The 19,795-nt window shown below is 40.0% G+C and overlaps 1 protein-coding gene and 1 long non-coding RNA gene across 2 annotated transcripts; one reads left to right on the plus strand and one right to left on the minus strand.

The window, feature by feature from the left end:
• The first annotated feature begins 769 nt into the window (after positions 1-769).
• On the plus strand, positions 770-1,471 carry LOC103130593 (uncharacterized). Its single transcript, XR_475233.2, has 2 exons — positions 770-1,343; positions 1,440-1,471. It is a non-coding gene; the product is annotated as an uncharacterized LOC103130593 (long non-coding RNA).
• A 6,057-nt stretch (positions 1,472-7,528) lies between these two features.
• On the minus strand, positions 7,529-12,664 carry LOC103130595 (sodium/potassium-transporting ATPase subunit beta-233-like). Its single transcript, XM_007542030.2, has 6 exons — positions 12,477-12,664; positions 11,032-11,160; positions 9,777-9,932; positions 9,494-9,678; positions 9,109-9,192; positions 7,529-9,008 (listed from the first exon to the last, which is right to left on the minus strand). The coding sequence occupies exons 1-6, from the start codon at positions 12,565-12,567 to the stop codon at positions 8,751-8,753; spliced, it is 903 nt and encodes a 300-aa protein (XP_007542092.1). The 5' UTR covers positions 12,568-12,664; the 3' UTR covers positions 7,529-8,750.
• Between the last annotated feature and the right edge of the window lie 7,131 nt (positions 12,665-19,795).

Here is a 19,795-nt window from a genome sequence, read left to right on the forward strand (position 1 = left end):
GTTGTGGGATTTTGGTCTCTCGTGATGCCAACTAACAATAATAATTCTCCTCCAGATCTGAAACATGCTGATGAAATCACCAAGTCAGAGCCAGCACCAAGTAAGAGATCAAAATGGATGCACTGCAGTGAACCCACACTTGTTCCTGGTTCAGTTTTCACAGATTCACCTGTTCTTTACGTTTTCTGTGAAACATAAGTCAAAATTATTTGTAGAAAATCTGTGTATTTGTTTGTAGAAGGAAAATGCAGCTTGGGAAGCTGATTTCAGCTGTGTCTTTGTATTTACAAAGACACAATGCTACTTGACATGCTACTGGCTAGGATTAGCAAATTAGCCAATTCAGAAGTGCCATTCAATTTCCTTAGCAGTGATTGGCTGTACTTCCAATAAAAGGAAGACTGTGGATGTCAATGCCAAGACATTTTCCACTGTATTAATTCATATTCACGTATATTTGGTGTTTGAACTATTAAAAATGGCAATTATAAGCATTTTTAGAGATGGTCTCAAGGATTTGCAGATTTTAGCACACAATATCAACTTTGAGGACTCATTGTAGAAATATATACATATTTTTTCATAAATGACAATAACAGAAATTGCAATATCTAAGTACAATGGAGTATCTCCTCATTTGCTACAGACACACAAACATATTTTTGGCACAAATGGAACCCCATAATCCACTGTTTAGTGAGGCTTTATCTGCTCTCACCTGGACAGCAGTCTTGTTCTTACTGCCTGTTGCTGGGGCTCCATCCTGTAACACAGGACAGTTAGACTGGTACACAGGTGCTATGACAACACATACCAGAAATATTAATGAGTCTCTTCCTCGTAGTAAACATTTTTTCCAAAGATAGACACCAAAATCTCTGGCTTGACTGGTTACTTTTGCTATTTTAGGAAATAAAAATGGTACTTCTGACTCATGCCACAGACAATTGAGATAGTAACTGGTGTAAGTGTACTGATAATGTAACCCTCAGAAGTATAGTCATTTTGTTAATCCTAAGATGTTGTAAGGTTTTGTCTGATTTAATGTCAGAGAGAAAAACAAAATTCAGTGTCATGTATATACCGGAGTCTGTTTGTTTTAAAGATCAGCAGTGTTACACAGGTACAGCAGGACTACAGACCAAACAGGTTTAATTGTAACTTTCTCCCACTTTCTCCCACATGTCCGAACACTCCACCTTCTGTCCTGTCTTCTTTCCTTCTTTCATTTTAAGACATCTATGATTTGTCTTCTTTAGCCTCCCGGCAACAACGACAGCATTCCTGAAGAGGCAAAACCCAAAGTCCAGGCCAACGTCATCCCTCTCTACTGCACTAACAAGGTATCAAATCCTTTTTAACTTCTTTCTTTCTTATAAACACCCTTTTCCCTTCTTTTTTCTCCAAATCAATGCATTTATTTCTTTCCCACATCCCAGAGAGAGGAGGATGCTGATAAAATCGGGCAGATCATCCAGGTTTTTATAATTAATTCAGGCACAAACTTCAGCTTTTACATTAGAAACCATTTATCTCATGACTGCAAACTGAATGCGCGGATGACGTCTCTGAATTATAAATAAAACCAGAATTAGTTTCTGTTTGGTCACATTAGCTCATTAAGCCTCTACAGTACAGTTCACTGAAATCCTTTTCTCCCGGATTACAGAAACTAAAATTAGATTTTCAGACCAACGTGACTTGCTAAGCCCCAGCCTCAAGTAGTTTTCTTCACTTTAACCAACTCAGCTGTTGAAATTTACCTGCGTGTAAATGTTGATTATGATGAAGATGATGATGATGAAAATGATGATGAGGAGCATCTGTGACTGCAGAGGATTCAGGGTGAGCTCTGACTAATTTTCAACCTGCTGTCTCACACCAAACAGAGCAACACTCTCCTCCAGACAATAACACATCACCAGGAAGGAATCGCAGTCCGTCCCCCAGCGCAGCTCAGTGAATGAAGTCGTCTCCTCGCTCTGCTGAGTTCATCCTCTGCTGGTGAAGGAAATCCTTATTGCAGTGACACCTTTCAGCAGGAGGTGAGAGGAGGAGGAGGAGGAAGTGAGACATTTCTCCTCCCTCAGCTGTGAACCTCGTCCAGATCGTTGAATCCTGATGGATTGATGTATCTTAAACATCTTTTTAGAGTCATTTATTATCTTTCCCAATCAGAAGATATTAGTTCAGTGACACCACTAATCTTTGAGCATTAAAATGATTCTGTGATGTAAAAAAAAAAAAAATTAACCCATGACCAGCAGTGGCTTTTGATTTGGGCCATAAAGGCAGCTGCCCAGAGCGGCATCACAGTCCAGAAATGTGCAGTTCTAAGCACAGCCAAGATACTGGAGGAACCCTCAAGCTCCCAGGCCTCTGGTAGAGGACCCGAGCTCAAAGGATGAGAGAGAGAGAGAGAGATAAAGAGAGAGAGACCACCCCCAGAGGGTGAGAAGGGAATTTTTATTTTTTTTTATTTTGGTAAAGTGCCTTGAGGTGACACGAGTTGTAATTTGCCACCATTTGAAACCAAATGTTTACATATATAAAAAACAAACAAAAAAAAGATACACACTTCTTTTTCTCACTGTTTGAAGTTAAATAAAACTAAAACCAAACTCCTCCCTTTAGGTCAGTTAGAATCACAAAAACTATTTCTATTAGCTAGATGCTACAAAAATGACAAAGAATATAACAGAGATTTATTTATTAATGTCTTCAAAGTCAGAAGTTTACATACATGCTTACTATCTCTTTAAACAGTGAGGGAAAACCCAAATGATGATGTCATGGCTTTAGAAACTTCTGATAGGTTTATAGAAAAGGTCAGTACTTGAACAGGAATAAATTTCAATTTCACCCTGAATTACTTTTAGCTGTTGCACCATGTCCTCATTCAGCTATGAATCACATAGCAAATCGTTATTTATGTTTACTGATAGTATTTTTAAAGCATTAACTGCAACACTAACAGGACTTCATGCAGTCTGAGCTTCTTCCTTATTTCTATCCCCTCTAGTCTGAGCAAATCCTCTTAAAGTGGAGAGCTAAAGCAAAACATCACGACTCCACCTGCAGCTCAAAGAAGAGTGGGACAATCCTGGTATCCTCAGCTAATCTAAGATGATCACCTCCTGTTTCCCTTTGCCTGCCTGGCCACAAGCTGAGGGGGTCAACACCAGATTCTAGGAGTTTCCTGTTGTCTTCTTCCAGTTCACTCCCACTTCAGTTTCCTTCAAAAGCAAATGGACAGAGCATCCACAACATATTCACAGCACATCACTTTTTCCACATTTAGTTATGTTGCGGTCTCTTTCCAAATTGTACTAAATGAATCTCTTCTTCAAAGTTCTAAAAACACTGAAATGATAAAGGGTTTCCTGCCAAAACAAAAAACAAAAAACTAGTAGATGTTTTTCTTTTCAGTGGGTTGGAGTACTGCAATGCTGTCTAAAATGCAGCAGCCAGAGTCCTGACAGTACATGTACATTCTGGCGGTTTGTTTTTAAATAAAAAAAACACCAGCTGTTTCATTTTTCTTTTTAAACCAAAATAAAAAAATTTGGGCAACAAACTGGTTTGTTAGCAAATTTGATTATTTCTTGTTTCAAATGAAAAAAAGCTAACTTCCTGAACGTAAACAGACCATAGACCAGGGATCACCAACTCCAGTCCTCCAGGGCTACCATCCTGCAACTTTTAGATTCACCTCTGCTCCAAAATGTCTGAATTCCCTCACCAGCATTCATTCCTCTCTGCAATATCCTGGAAACAACCAGTTTATTTGATCAAGGTGTGTTTGAGCAGAGACGCATCTAAAAGTTACAGGATGGAAGCCCTGGAGGACTGGAGTTGGTGACCCCTGCCGTAGACGGAGCCCTGAGCAACACCAGGGAAACAGAATGACCTGTGGGTTTTGATGTAGCAGCTGAAAACCCCCCCCAAAACAAAACATTCTAACAAAAAATAAATAAATAAATAAATAAATAAATCATCCACCAGTTCCATTTATTCAGAATTATGATGAGTATGTAGAACAGTTGTGTTCATATTTCCATCTCAGTAATTTATTCTGGTTGGTGTCCAAGGTGTGAGATTAATTTTCTGAGAATGTAGGTCACCCCGAGCTCATCATCTCGCACATGTGCATTAATACCAGCCAGGTGGAATTGGCTGTGTGTACTAAACCCCTTGGCTGCTCCTGTATGTCAGTGAATACTTCAGTAGGATGGAAAAAGCTGACGATGGTCGTCGCACACTCAGCAGATCAAACAGGGAAGTCATAGTTAATTCCCAGTCCTACTGATGTGGTAACAAACTGCTGACAGTGGTGTGCCTCGCCAATTAACTTCATTACAGCCTGAGCTCTGTCAGTGTCACCATGGGAACGTCTTGTCCCATCAAACATCTGCTGGCTAAAAGATGTTCCAGTGTTACTGAGAGCTCAGTGAAGGATCCAGGTGAATATAGGAGTAACATCACCTGATGGACTGATGGACAGACCAGTAGTAAACAGGAATAAAGCCACTCAGAAGTGACCTAGTCAAAGGCTGAACTGCATTAAGATGCCATGGAAAACCTTTGTTATGGAAATTTCATTTATCAAAGAATGAGAATCTGTTTCAATAATAAGAGAAAGATTAATCTTTGTCTTTAAGTTTCTTTATTTGAAGGCAAAAGCTTAGAAAGACCTGTCTCACTGAACACAATCACATCACATCATTATATAGTAACAGCAAGGAAAAGACCCACCCAAAGTCTTATCTTATCTCTATTGCCAGATGGACCATGAACACAATCCTTATCCCCACCTCATGAATCCTCAGGGGATGATTTTATGGCAGGGGAGGATTTCAGGAGAAACTCCCAATTCTTCACTGTCAGTTACTCATGGGTGCAGTGTCAAACAAGGGTACAAACTACATTCCACACGTCAGTCCTTTAAGACAATTGCCAGGTTAAGCATTTTACCCAAGATGTCTTCAGGTCTTTTATACTATCACAGCTGTGGAAACATCTAAACATTATTTGGAAACTTCTTTAGTGGAAAACACGTCTTGCAGAAATACAAAAACACAGCAAATATAATCAGTAAATAAATGGTAAAAAAAAGTATCATCAGTCCCATCAAAGATCAAATATGGCCGAAAACAAAATTTTCTATTACACCTCAAACTGACATTCATGCAGGAAATGTATCCAATGCGATGCAGGTTGAAAATTCTGAACAAAACAAAAAAGAAAGAAATATTTCCTCCAATATGATAGAAAATTAAACAGCATAGTGCCACCTGGTGGTAGACAGAGAATGCTAGCAGCGGCTTCCTGCAAATTCTTGAGGAGGCTGCTGGTTGGTCATAACAGCAGAAAGATCCACTGAGGACTAAAGATGGTTGTCATAAAGGGGTTGAATACATTCAATTGGAGACTGGGTTGTTTAATTTGGAGAAACCAGCTCTAATCTGAAGATGTCAAAAATGTAATTGTTGGATTTTTTTAGCTGCTATTTTTTATATTTGGTAATTAGTTTGTCCTGCTGTCTGGTCCATGGTTCTGTATGAACTGACAAAATCCCAGGAAACTCAAGCAGATCCAAATAGAAACCCGCCGGTGTGGTGAAGGTCGGTGCTCCACCGCGTCGCAGTGGACAATGGATCCTCAGACCCAGAAATCCAACCAGCTTCCTTCATCGCAACCCACTTCACAGGGGGGAACTGCTACACTTTCTGCATGATGAGAAGGACCAAGGTTGGTTTTAAGATTACTGAGCAAAGAGCAGCGGAAATAACCCCTGCCTAGGGGCAGAGAGGCAGGAAGAATGCACTGTATTAAGCAGCTGCCGGCTCTGCAGGCTTTTTCCTCAGGGTAAGGTGAAACCCTGAAACAGCATCCCTGGTGTTAGCTGGCCTGCAGCAGCTCCCTCCTATAATTACAGAGACATGCATCTGCTACTGAATCCCACAGCCTCCACCTGCCTGCACAGCCACAGCAGAATGACTTCACAGTTACAGAAATCCTTGAGTCACTTGAGACCCCACGATCCCCCTCCCTCTCAGGTCTATGAAGTTCATTCATTCATGTCTGAGGTGGGATGAGAGAAGGAGGATCAAATCCTCTGCAGAGGGAGAAAACAGGCCCAACATGTCTTCAGGAGATTCTTTTTAAAGCATTTTGACTGTCATATTTCATCATTGTTCTTAGAAGAGACAGAAATTCTCTCTTCTCCTGGATGACATTAGCTACAAAGGGGCTTAGAAAACCCAAAGTCAGACAGTTAAAAGGGAAATTTCACCACTATTCTGGCATTTTGAAAAAATGGTCAACATAATAACGTCTTTAGGCTTCTTTGTTTCCATTTCCATTCCATTCCATAAGATTGGTAACCCAAATGACACAAAACAGAAAATATTTAGTCATATTTAATCTCAGACAATGTGACAATTTCTTTTTCATAAGGTTTTGTTGATTATCTTGAAATGATCTGCTCCTTCCCTACAGGTAGTATGGGTTCACATTGAAGAACTCCAAATATTGTAAACTTGCTGAACTGATAAAGGAATTATTAGATGAAGGAAATGTCAGACCTAAAACAAGTTTTTAGGTCTAACAAGGATTTCAAGTTAGAGTTTGCTTTTTCCCTGGAATGAGGGAAAAATGAGGGGTCCAGCAAAGACAATAACACTCTCTCTTTAAATAGAAACCATTCCACATCCCTTTGCGTGTTCATTCTAGTGGACAACCCAACAACGGGTCAAATGCTTGATTCCTTTAAAGAGCTCGGTAAGCCTTTCCAGGAACAGGAAGTCCTCCCCCCCTTTTGTAATAACAATGATTCTTTGTCCTATGAATACTCTACATGGGGAATGGAAGACATGGGAGCTTGCACTGCATTAATAGTGTTGAGGAAAAAAATACATGAATGTTATGTTTCACTATAATACACTTGACTGTTTCTTTTCAAGACAACATAATTAGAGGAACCAGTTCTGTGACTAGCAATGTGTACTCTAATTTTCCATACTGAGTGAGTTCTTATGTTTTGTTTCTTACCGTCAACTCTTCACCTTTATTTTAACATAGAAAGCACTCTTGGATCATCACTTTTTTGTGTGTGTATGTTTCATCTTAAACCCAGAGTCAGGTGAGCAAAGATGGCTGCAAACAATGGTAACAGTTCTGGTTTTGCTGGAGGTTTCTTCCTGTGAAAGGCAAGTTTTCCCATCTAATGTCACCACATTTATGTTCAGTATGAGAGATTCCTTCAGAAGTTAGTCTCAATGCAGCTGACTGGGTTTCCTCAGGAAACTTCCTAATAATAATAAATTTAACTGTGTTGCTGTAGAGTTTGGATTGAGCGTCGGTACATTCCTACTTAAAAATTTAAAGAGCTTGGAGAAACTGAATTGAATTGTAAATTTACCCGGGCTGCTCAGTAGGAAGCAACATCAAATGAAGTGGACCTGTCCAATGAGTGAGCAGCAAAGCTCTAGCAATACTTTGACAGACATCAAATGAAACACAGGACAAAGGTTCACTATGCTTTATTTGTTTTCATCTCTGATAAAATAAAGGTGGGTGAACTGATGAAAGGCTTGCTAAACATCAGGTTGAGCATTTTACATCAACATGAGATCCTATGGAGTATTTAGGGTACCAGCATTAGGCAGAGTTAGTTAGCTTTTTCTGAAATAAATGGAGTTCTACCTGCCTGTGACTAGTTTAGTCTACTTCCAACTACATTCATGACCAGAAGTTAACCATTGAAAGGTTGCAAGGCAAGACATGGACTTTAGCACTTAACATGATGACCTTCTAGAAAGGAGTATAGCTTCTCCAACTCATTCATTGCTTCTCCAACTCACTTTGGTATTGCCTTTATACATTTAAAAGATTCTGCAAAGAAACAAAAATGTACATCTGCATAAATATAAAAATTTTTCCATCATGTTTAAATGACTCACATTCAGAGTTACACCATAATGCCGTTTGAAATCCAGCAGAACAACAACAACAAAAAAAAAAAAAAAAAAAAGAAAGAAAGAAACAAGAAATGTTAAAAACATGTCAGCACCATTGCCCCAACAGTGTCTAACAGGCTGGAAACAAGTCTACATTCAAGGCAAACAAAAAAAAAGAAAAAAAAAAAGAAAAAGGCTTGAACCCCAGCAGTAAAACCCACAAAAGGAAAAATAGAATAAAGTATCTCATGATCAGCAGTAAAAGACACAAAGGGGAAAAGGTTCCCTGGACCACAGCTTTCCTTACATAGATAAGAAGAGTGAACTGCCTGTTTGAAATCATGGCGTTAATGGAAGTGAGCTTTGGTTTCCGGCACACCAAGAACTGCTAAAGCTTGCAGATGTATGGGGGGAAAGTGCATTTTAGAGGGACCAGTTTCACCAAGTCCTGCTCTCTCCAAAACCACCACAAGGCAACAATATGTAGAAAATGTACAAATGTAATGATGAATTACACTCTTCAGTGATGTCCCATGGCTTGTGGGTAACTCATTTACATTTGAATAACTAGACATTTATTGGCCCTATTGCTAATTTCATCTCTAAATTTAAGTCTAAAGGCTAGAAAGAGGTGCAGAAGCTAGTAATGAAGGCTGATTACCACAACGCCCCAACAAGCATTTCCTTTCATCGGTTTAAGACTAGTGAGGGTTGACTCATCCCTTCGCGTGTGCGGTACCATTTAAAGGGACGTGTGGGGAGAGATGGGGGGTGCTATTTTCCAGACAGTCATGAGTTAACCTGGATCTTGATGTCAAAGCGTCCCTGGTAGCGGTCCTTCTCGTTGTAGTAGATGTTTTCTCCAAATACTTTGCACTCGATGCGCAGTTCAGTGTTCCGGGTCAGGTTGGTGAACTGCAGTGCTACCAGTGGCTGGAGGTATTGGGGTTGATGCCGCTTGCCGTAGTAGGGGTAATACTGCAGAGGGAAGCCTTCGCCTATTCCGTAATATTTGATCTCCCCGATTTTATCAGCATCCTCCTCTCTCTGGGATGTGGGAAAAAAATAAATGCATTTATTTGGAGAGAAAAAAAAAGAGGGAAAAGGGTGTTTATAAGCAAGAAAGAAGTTAAAAAGGATTTGATACCTTGTTAGTGCAGTGGAGAGGGATGACGTTGGCCAGGACTTTGGGTTTTGCCTCTTCAGGAATGCTGTCGTTGTTGCCGGGAGGCTAAAGAAGACAAATCATAGATGTCTTAAAATGAAAGAAGGAAAGAAGACAGGACAGAAGGTGGAGTGTTCGGACATGTGGGAGAAAGTTACAATTAAAAAAGAACTTGAACAACTGAAGAAGGAAAAATAAAAGAAGAAAGGAAGGATGAAAAGAAAAAAAGGTAGGAGATAAAAGGAAAATGGCAGCAAAGATAAGGTAGAAAGGAGATGACCAAGGAAGATTATGAAGGACCCAGAAGGAAATGTAGAAGTAGGACATCAACCATAGAAGTAGTGAGTAGTAGTGAGAGCAGAAGTACCCTGGGACGAAAATTGACAATCCGGTTGAGCTTCACAATCAGGCATGGCTTCCCATCCTTGAAACCAAAATCATTGTCTTCAAGGCCGGAGCAAGAACCCAGCAGAGACCTGGGGAACCTGCAAGCCTTAACACCACCCATGTCGCTCTCCAAGTCACCTCTATGCTTGTAGTCTGCAGGTTGTTCTGAAAGGGCCAGTGGAAGGGGACAGTTGGACATAGAAGCTGTTTTATTTTTCTGCCTGCTTCTCAAACATCCCTTCAAAGGATAAAAGGAAGCCTACCTCCGCAATCCTCAAACAACATGTTGTTGTTCTGAATGTTGTCATCATATTGTTTCATGAAGTCCCTCAGAGCTTTGACGTAAGGCAGGTAGGTCTCCGACTCCCTCACACTGAAGAACACCTCAGCTTTGTCAGAACGTGGGGTATGTGAAAGGCCTGCAGGGGGCACCAAAGAAGCAGTTATTAATGACAGGGTCTCCCCACAGACCAGGATTCAGCAGGACACCAGAGCCTTCAAACCTGCCCGAAACTAAACAAAATCCAGTCAGATAAGCAAACACCCCATACAACTTCAACACTCTTTGTTGCTGAAGTTGTTACAGTTGGAGGGGAACTCTTTGAGAATCTGTATTCTCAGAGAGAATACAGTATAGATTGGAGTTACATCTCCTGGTCAGTAGATGGCAGTATGTTGTGTCAAATGAAGAGGCTGAAAGGAACATGTATGAGAACCAACAAACATCCTGTTTAGTTTCAGGTTTTAAGTGATGGATTTGAACAATTCCATGTCTGAAGTGATGAAAAAGTGAGCTGCCAACTTCAGCAGATAACAGGAAACTGAACAGAGTAGTTCAGTTTTAATCTTTTATGCATTCAACATTTTTTGCCATGCAACATTGTGGACATAGAAATCTGAGCTAAAGCAATTAACACTAGCTGTGCTAAGTGCTAATATAGGACACTAAATCTATGAAGGCCTGGAAAAATACCAGACTCAATTCCCAGACTCTGTAGGAACCCATCAAAAACTTGATCACCCCAAATCTCAACACAAAGAGGTATACTTTCTCTTTGAACAGCAGCTGACTGCTACTTGGCCTCCGATTGGCCCCGTTACCCTCAGGTGTGTCAACCTGCTTTGGCAACCACACTGCAGAGTGTGGCCTCTGGGAGGCTGCGATGGGACGAGGGTTACCAAACAAAACAACATGCAACAATGCTGATTATGGTCAGTAGGAGCTCAGGTCCATAAATGTTAGACAGACAGAGGCTTCATTGGTGATCTTCACTTCCCCAGATTAACACTAGTTTCAAAGGACTATTTTCTCCATGCATTACTTTCCCAAAACTTTTCATGTCAGCAGGATTAATAAAAGCTACATTTTCTGATCCACATCGATATAAAATTACAAAAACACAGCCGGAAATGGAGCCAATTGATCATTCCATAAGGCTATAATTTTACATTAATCAGCAAACATCCCAGACACCATTTTCTTACAGATTAGACAGAATATGGGTGGCCGGCTCTTACCAGGGGGTGCAACTCTGTCCTGCCAGGTGGGCTTGTACTCACTCAAGGTCATCAACATGGCCTGGATGGTGCCAATAAAGACCCCTGCCAGGAGGCCGTAGAAGATGACATAGAAGACTGCAATTTTGACTGCAGGAGAGAAAAAAAAAGGAGCTTAGAGTCACGTTTCAGAGAGCGACACAAGAGGAGTGTGATCCCTCACCAACACATCTGTTCTGCAGAGGAAAGCACTTTGAAAATACCCTATTCTGAGCCTACTTTACTGTATGACAGGACATGTGTGTGGGAACATGAGGAACTGGAAAAAAGTTGCAAAAGAGAAATAAAGGAGCATGTGGGGGTCAACTGGTAATTCTCCTACTGAATTATCATGCAGAGTGACATCACTGCAGCACTTTAATGATCTGCAAGAGAACATGAAGCTGTGGCAGCCAATCATCAGCGGCCTCAAGCTCTTTTTGTTGCATGAAGGGAAGGTCATCAGGTCACCATGGAACATTACTTCCAACAGTGACCAGCAGACATTTGTGGTTTCTGATCTTGACTGTTTTTGCATAATTCTGCCAGTACTAGTGCTGAAAATTGTAGTTAAAACTTAAAGCTAATGAGAGCATCTCATAATACATGGGGGAAACCTCTCATTTATGTGCAGCACAACATAAATGGGACCAAAGAAGTTAACCTTCAATCCACAGCACTGCGCATGTCAGGTTTCTCTCATGCATCAGCACTTTCAGGTGTCCTCAGAAGGACAAATGACCCCTCCCCTCCCAGAGGATGGAAGAGGGATGCAAATGATGCGGACCCTAGCTGGGGCTCGTGCAGAGAGCCTCCCTGCTTCCTGTCATGTTAGCCAGGTGTTCCCGTTTGTCCCCGGCGTGACATTCAGAAGCGGCTAGCGCATGCGCAGTGGCGACGATAGGTGAAAGGAGAGCCGAGAGGTAATCAGTCATATTGTTCGGTTGTGTCCCGATGACACCTGATAAGGCGAAGGACGCCAATAGAGATCCATAAACCGACTTCTCGCTTCTGTTCCGTCCAGGCCGCGTCACCTTGAGTCACCTTGGACTCTGATGCAGTTTTAACCCTTAGACATCTCATTCCAGGAGAGTATTAAAAACGTAAAAGTTGACGTTTCCCTTACAACCAACTCTGTGCCCACTGCCTCAGCAGCCCGCAGTGCCAGAGCTCTCTCCCTGTACAATAAGGAGGAACAAACGTGTCTTAACCAACAAGATGCGTTTCATACATTTTTATAATAAAAATAAAATATTTAGAACTATAGCAGAGAGCTTCAGAAATAAGTTATGCAGAGAGAGAACAGGGGAACATCGTCAAACTTCTCATCAATTGTGTTTGTTCTAGAAAACAGCAGATCAAACAGGTGGCACATTCAGCCTGATGATGGGAGAAGAGAAAAGCGGCCATTCAGCACAAATACTCACACCAGCTTCCCCCGGTTCGCCCCAGCAGCTCCCCCCTCTCTGAATTCCACAGGAACTCCTTCCAGCCGCCGTCATCTTTATTGGAGGGCATTTTGCTTGCTTTTATTTTCTTCTATTACTCGTTCACCGGCGGACTCCCTCCGTCTGCCACCCAACCTCAGAGTAGCGGGAGAGGTACCAAGGTTACCGCTGGGCTCCCATATATAAACCCGACGCTTCTTGACTCCGCCCGAAAACTCCGGACAACTTACCTAGTGGTGCTTACTGAGCGCCAGGGGCCAATTACGGAGCGGAGACTCAGTGCGTCGATCTGACGTCAGGACCATGGACAAAAACCATTATAGAAGTATACATTAATAATAATAACAAAAAAAGAATATAGACATATGTGCTTGGTGACAAAAAGTGGCATTATAGTGTGTTAGCCCTTACATTAAACTAGACTTTAAACTTTAGATATAAAGTATCTCTAGTTTGTAGAGTAAGAGATCTTCCTGTTCAGGTTAAATCAATTCATGTCAACTATTATGTGGCACACAAAGCCAGATTACAGTCCTCAAACCTACAATTGCGAGTGATGGTGGTTCCTCTAAAACAATAATTACTGAGCAAACAATGTGTTCATCTGATCCCCGTCATGAAGTGAAAAGTAATTTTTTTCAGCTTGTGCTTGTGTTGCTCTCCTTTTTATTTTCTATCTGTTTAACATGGTGGGTGTCCTGTACCTGTATGTGAACCTTCTAATCAGATATCCCCTACTACTTTCCAACCACAGGTATAATAATAATAACCAAAGTACTGTCATCTATAGTGAAAGCTTAAAATGAACTACATAGTCTGGGCTAAATTTGAGAGCAACTTAAGTTGTCATGGTTAGAGAACCCAACCGTCACGTGCCCACTGCTCATTAACATACTCACATTCAATGCAAATGGCACAAGCCTGGGTAATTCTTTCAGTTTTACACTCGTGCCAGGTGTGTGGGTTATCAAAGTTCACTCATACAGTGTAGAACTGCTCAGCAGTGTGTGGCCATGTGGGTGTCTTACGCTTATGCGTTTGTTTGGATGTAAACATGTGTGTGTAAGAGTGAATGGATTTCACACATGGTGGTTTTACCTTTAAATATCAGCTCAAGGACAAGGAAAGTCAAATCTCTATTGTCCTTTCTTACAACATGACTTTGAAAGAACTAAAATCCAGCATTCCACTATATTATTTTTGATAAATTTGAAATTAGAGAAATTTTGCTGAATTTAAAAGTTATTACTGTTTATTTATACAGTTTGTATAAATATAGTAAGTTTGTGAAAAGGTCACTTTGATACTTTTATCTCTCCTTTTGATCTCTCCACTAGGAAGTCAAAACTGAACTTTCTAAACATATTCACAAGACGGTCTAGATTTACTAAATGCCACAATAATGAAAAAGAAAATTTTTAATGACTTTTTAGAATACTTAAATATTTACTCACTAAAGCTGGGTGGACAGCTTTAATGTGAACGCTGTTTATACTTTCAGATAAACAGTAAGTTAGTTCTGATTATAACTTCATCAGAAGTTAGACTTGTGTCTAACTTCTGATCAGAAGTTAGAAGTTAGACAAAACGATGTTAGACCCAACATCCTTGGGTCTAACGTCCTTAGACCCAAGGAAGAACCAGACGGGTGGAGATCCACAATTCTGTTCCAAGTTATTTAAATGACAGTCTAATTGTATGTGAAGTTCTGACTTCCACAGTTTATATAAACATCTTATTAATTTGTGCTTGGAAGACGTTCCATGGTGGAATGGAGATGCTTCCTTATCCTGCTTTCTATAATAGGCCGTTATTACTGTCATTAACTCTGTGTTTAGTCTTTCCTCTTTCCCACATCAGGTATCCTTTGACCTGAAGTTCTTATATTTGTTTTCTTCTTTCTGGCATACTTTCATTCCCAACATGTTGAGGCGGATACATTCTGAGTTTGGCTCTGCAGGAGATCTCCTTCAGTAAAATACTGTTCTTCCTCTTAAATGTTGCTCTACTACAGTGAATTGGATTAGATTCAATTGTGGACTAAGGTGACACTACAATTAGTTGATTGTGAATATGATGTTTTCTGGGTCTGTGTTGGACTTTTGCAAAAATGTGTGGATTTGTTGTGACTCCTAGGTGTAACATATAGAACATTATTTTGTCTTTACACAATCAAATTTTTATTAATTACTTTGAAACTGATCCTACTACAACAAAGATAACTATATCTAAAATTAGCTAGCGTTTTAGCTGTACTAGAGCTACTTTCCACCATTTGTTGTTGTTGACAGAAGACAAGGTCAGATAATTCCTGGAAACCATGCGGATCCAAACTGAACCATAATTTGCGCTGCTCTAATCCTTATTTCCTGTGTTTGATAAGAAGCTGTCACGTGACGGTATCTGATTGCCAACCCAGCCTGGTGATGTCCTCATAATGATACGGCCCAGTGTCTGACAGGTACTACGCCCAGTCACAACTGCCAACTATTGTCAGTTTGTATACACTATAAACACTTGTGGTGTGGAATGATGTGAGGAGCAGGGAGAATCAAGGTGAAAGGGACTCATCCTGTTTTGGGCCTACGCCAGTTTCATGTGGAGCACGCCTTTTTCATGTGGAGGTGTCGCCCTGAAGGAAGATGGTTTATGCATAACATGGTAAGCATCCTTCCTGAACTTGGTTACTTTTTTCCAGGAAACAACTCAAAACTGGTTATGAAACTTATTTCATAAAAATTCCAAGGTAAAAGTGAAAAAAATTCAGATTTAAGTTGGTGAAAAATGTCCAAGAGGAAATTTTCTTAGTCTTGATATGTTTCAGTTTAATGTTATTTAACCCTCCCTCGGTCCTAAAAGACAGGGTCCGTCGGACCCCATGAACTTTTCGCCCTGTGGAGAGTCTGGAGGGGTCACACTGACCATGCATGTGCTTTTATGAGGGCTTTTTGTTTGTGATTTTTGGTAACTGACAGTCTGATGGGACCCTCTACCATTATTGCTCAGTCCAATCCAATACATACAAAATCAAATCAGTTTTATGCAATATAACATGATTAAATTAGATAGTATTTGTAAATTCATATGCATATACATTAATAACTAGAATAAGAAAAGAGGACAGAAAGAAATTAATATATATTATTATCAACACCCAGCTTTAGTGAGTAAACATATATTATTATCAACATATACCTTCTTTTCTTGTTCATACTACTGAAAGTAGATATTTACTCCATAAACAGACACATAACCTTTCCTGCTTTGGGTCAGTTAGGATCAACCAAATGACTTCTGTTTGACAAATGTAAGGAGAATTAGCAGCGCTTCTTTGCTTGGGCCTAATAAGGGAAAAAATTGTTTTATTGCTTACTTTAAATTTAGAGACACAGTATCATGCCTTTAAATGTCTGGGAAACCCATGTCATAAGCTTCTGATAGGTCAAAAACTGGTCTTCCAAGTGAAGACCTATTGGGTCTTCCAAAATGATTGTCCTTCACTGTATCACCAAATAAGTTACAAAGTTTCTTAAGGACAACAAAGTCAGTGTTTTGTAGTGGCCATCATAAAGTTCTGATATGTGAACACCAGTGGTTAGAGCTAAAAAAGTGTGTGTGAGAGCAAGGAGGCTTATAAACAAGAAAACAAAAGGTTCCAGCAGTTCTATCAGAACAAATGGGACAAACAACAACAGCAATTAAAGGTAATTCTACCAAACACAGAGGGGGTGGTTGAAAACTTCTGTTCTTATTCTGGCATTTAGCAATCAGAAACAATGGAGGAAAACTGACTGATCTTAAACAGGAAACGTTTCGTCTGATTGGTTGCATCTCTTATTATACAGCCACATACATTTCCTTTGGGCAGGGACAAATTATAAAGACTTATGTGTCCTAAATATGTGTCATATGTGTCCTAAAACTCCTCCAAAGAAGCTCTCTGTGTAAGAAACCATTGTCAGATATTAGTCAGGATGTTGTGGGTCTGTACTGCTTACATATCAACAATCCTTCACTGACAGAGTCAACTACCAATTCACCTTAACGGGCCTTAAAGTTAAATACTATTATATACTGATTAGGACTCAATGTGAAACCAACACTAAGTAGTGCATAATTGTGAAGTAAAAGGCAATAAGTCTCGGTTTTTAGCAGTTTTATTTACAAGAAATTTCTAAAAGGTGGAGTGTGTGTTAGTGTTTAATAGTTTTACTGTCACTGTTATCACTCCCTGTTTCTGTGTTGCGGTTTTAGTGAAGTGACAGTTTGTTTAGGGTTAGGGCTCCATTCTGTTAGCAGGATGCCCAGGACTCGGGTCAGCACATTTTAAAGGAAATTGTAAAATGAAATACTAAGTCCAGAGTTTGTAGGAAGATCATATTTCCAGCAGTCAGAGTGATTGTGTTGCTAAAAGTAGCTGAAGACATTCAAAGCACCTGACCTTGACTATTCACTGACGAACCTGAATATGTCCTATGCAGTTGTTTACAGATGAAACACTCAAATGAAAATCATGTTTTTCCTAAAGGATATTTCTCTGCAAGTGTTCTTCATGAAGTCTTATAACTTAACTTTTTATATCGTAGGTTTTCTAAGTCAAGCTTCTTTACTTAGTGTCGTTGTTTTTATTTTTTATTTGATAACAATAAGGTAGCGTTGGAATGTGGAAAATATTTCTGTTTTCTACTCTGGTTGTGACATGTTTCAAGCCTTTTCATGAATGTTCCTGTCAACATATTCCAGGCCCATGCTCTCCCTGTTCTCCCTGTTTACCATGTGCTCCCTGTTCTCCCTGTTTACCATGTGCTCCCTGTTCTCCCTGTTTCGGTGAAGGGTTGGTTCCGGTATCTCTGGTTCTCTCCTGCAGCCCCGAGACATGAATAATAAAAATCAGCTGACAAATGTTTTCTGGAGTTGTGAACGTGGCAGTGAGAGAGGCGAGGGGTGATATCTGCATTGAGGCGTTCTGTTTGCCTGAGTTGGTGACATCACCTGCAGTCTGGACAGGTAACACGTGACAACATGGAAAACTGACAGCTACCAGCTGCCAATGCACAGAAATAAACATCTGGCTGGATCGGTGGAAACCCACTGGCTTTGTGGAGGCAAACAGGTTCAGATTAGTGTTATTACTGATTTCAGCTGTTCCACTATCACTCAACTCATTGGTCTACATCAGGGGTGTCCAAAGTCGGTCCTCAAGGGCCAGCATCCTGCGTGTTTTTAGTTCTCTCCCTGGTTTAACACACCTGGATCAAACCATGGCTTGTTAGAAGCCTAAGAAGAACATTGACTTGCTGAGAAGGTTGTTACTACCAGGGAGAGAACTAAACTACGATGCCGGCCCTTGAGGACCGACTTTGGGCACCCCTGGTCTACATGCTCACACTTCAGTCACTTGATGTCTAACATGGAATTTTATAAAAGTTTTTCTTTATGTTTCCATGCAACCTTAGACATTTGGCTAACCTGACTGACCTGGAGAACTCTCTGGTTTTGGGAAAAGACAAAAACAGGTTTTTGTTTAAGCAGACACTGGAACCAGTATCTGCCCATAATCAGAAATGTTGTGTTTTCATCTGAAATAAACAAACTTCCTGTCCACAGTGTTGGAGGATGCACAAACTTTAGAGCTGCGATACAGGGATACAGATCTCCTCCCACTGTAGGGAAGCCCAGAGACAGATTAAAAACAGGGAGTCAGATTAACACCGCATTAATATTAGATTGTGTCATAGTGGTTATGGTTTGAAAATCAACACTGCCACTCAGGACTTTGAAATGTTGAGGATGAGTTGATTTTAAATGAACTGCATTGGTCCTGATTCCCAGAAAGAAAGCAGAAGAATGTTGATCAGGCTAACAAGAGCTAGTATAATACATCATTTATGAAATAAAACTCGTTCTATTACAGTGGAAGTTTGAAATTATTTCTCAAACGTTTATGCTTATTGATGAGTAATCAATAATGAAGGGCAGTTGTGATCACCTTAATCTGTAACTCAGGACATAAACCCGCTAAAATATTTCAACTTTACTTATTAAAATATCTTTAAAAAGGCTTTGATAACATCATGTGAAATATCACTATTTATGTTGCAAACAGCATATCTGGTCCATGCAAGGACAGAAAATCGATGCACATAAAACTTTAACAATGTCAATGATTGACAAGAATCATAATGAAAATTTAAAATGTTGTTTCTGAAAAATCTTAAGTTAATGTGTTGTGAAGACAAAAAAGTATCTGTATTTATTTACATTTCTCCAGTTCAGGCCAGTGTTCTAAATCCTAACCAATGTGTTAATACAGTGAGTACAAAGTATTACTTTGACAGGACTGGAAGTTGTTGCTTTTTTGGAACACAGAGGAGCTCAAACACTGCAGGGTTCTGTATGTCCTTCAACTGCAAAATAAACCCACATCAGTAGCTTCTCACCACCAAGCATTATTTACTATAAATGTTTCTATTGTGTGTGGTTTTTACAAAATCAAGATGTTTAGGCTGATGTGAAACGAAACAAAGTTATTCTAAAAACAACTGTTTCGCAAGTGGATTGCTGCTCTTATTAAAACACTCCAGAGCAGAAAAATGTCTAACATTTATGTTAATCAAACAACTTATTTTCAAAATGGAGCATTTAGCTAACATTTAGCTTATCAGAAAAGTACAATATTACAGTAGATCAATTAAAAACATCTATTAAAATCTGAATCACAGCATTAATGTTACGTGAAATGAAGGTAATCAGCCTAGACCACTGCTATGGTTGTGCTGCTGGTGGAGTGTTTTCTATCACACGTTTTCCTTCCACTCAACTTTCCATGAACAACTTAGAGGTGAAAGTTATAAACTGCATTTGTTTGAGTTTGTAAACACTTTAATGGTTTTACAGATTGCAGCCATATGAATATTTCTCCTGGTGGAACACTGATATCCAACACCTCTGGGCAAAACATGATGTCATGATGCAGTGAAGGTGGCAACTAGATATGGTGGCTAGCATTTCGCTTGCTACTGTACTCCATTACGCTTATAGAAGCAGGGTGACTGGAATGTAGGAATTCTCACCAATTAAATAATAGAAAAGCATAAAGTCAGTTTATGATGATCAGGTAGTTTAAAACTCTGATTACATGCTAACATTCTGGCATATTAAACAGGACTGAGGGCAAGTAGTGGCAGTGTGTTTATTGTTAATGGCTCGTGTTCCAGTGTAACATACACTGTCCCTATTAAACTTTCATTGTTTTTCCTTGTGCGGTTGTGTCTCGGAGATCTGGACCACAACATGAG

Source organism: Poecilia formosa, unplaced genomic scaffold (genome assembly GCF_000485575.1).
Source record: "Poecilia formosa unplaced genomic scaffold, Poecilia_formosa-5.1.2 Scaffold651, whole genome shotgun sequence".
Classification (NCBI taxonomy): Eukaryota; Metazoa; Chordata; class Actinopteri; order Cyprinodontiformes; family Poeciliidae; genus Poecilia; species Poecilia formosa.

What these genes read in the sequence shown, in the direction of transcription:
- LOC103130595 (XM_007542030.2), bottom strand. Translation starts at nt 12,567, where the DNA reads ATGCCCTCCAATAAAGATGACGGCGGCTGGAAGGAGTTCCTGTGGAAT. An exon ending in GCGAACCGGGGGAAGCTGGT is followed by an intron (nt 11,161 to 12,476) that starts GTGAGTATTTGT and finishes TCTCTCCTGCAG; the next exon opens with TCAAAATTGCAGTCTTCTAT. An exon ending in TTGTCAATTTTCGTCCCAGG is followed by an intron (nt 9,193 to 9,493) that starts GTACTTCTGCTC and finishes TGTCTTCTTTAG; the next exon opens with CCTCCCGGCAACAACGACAG.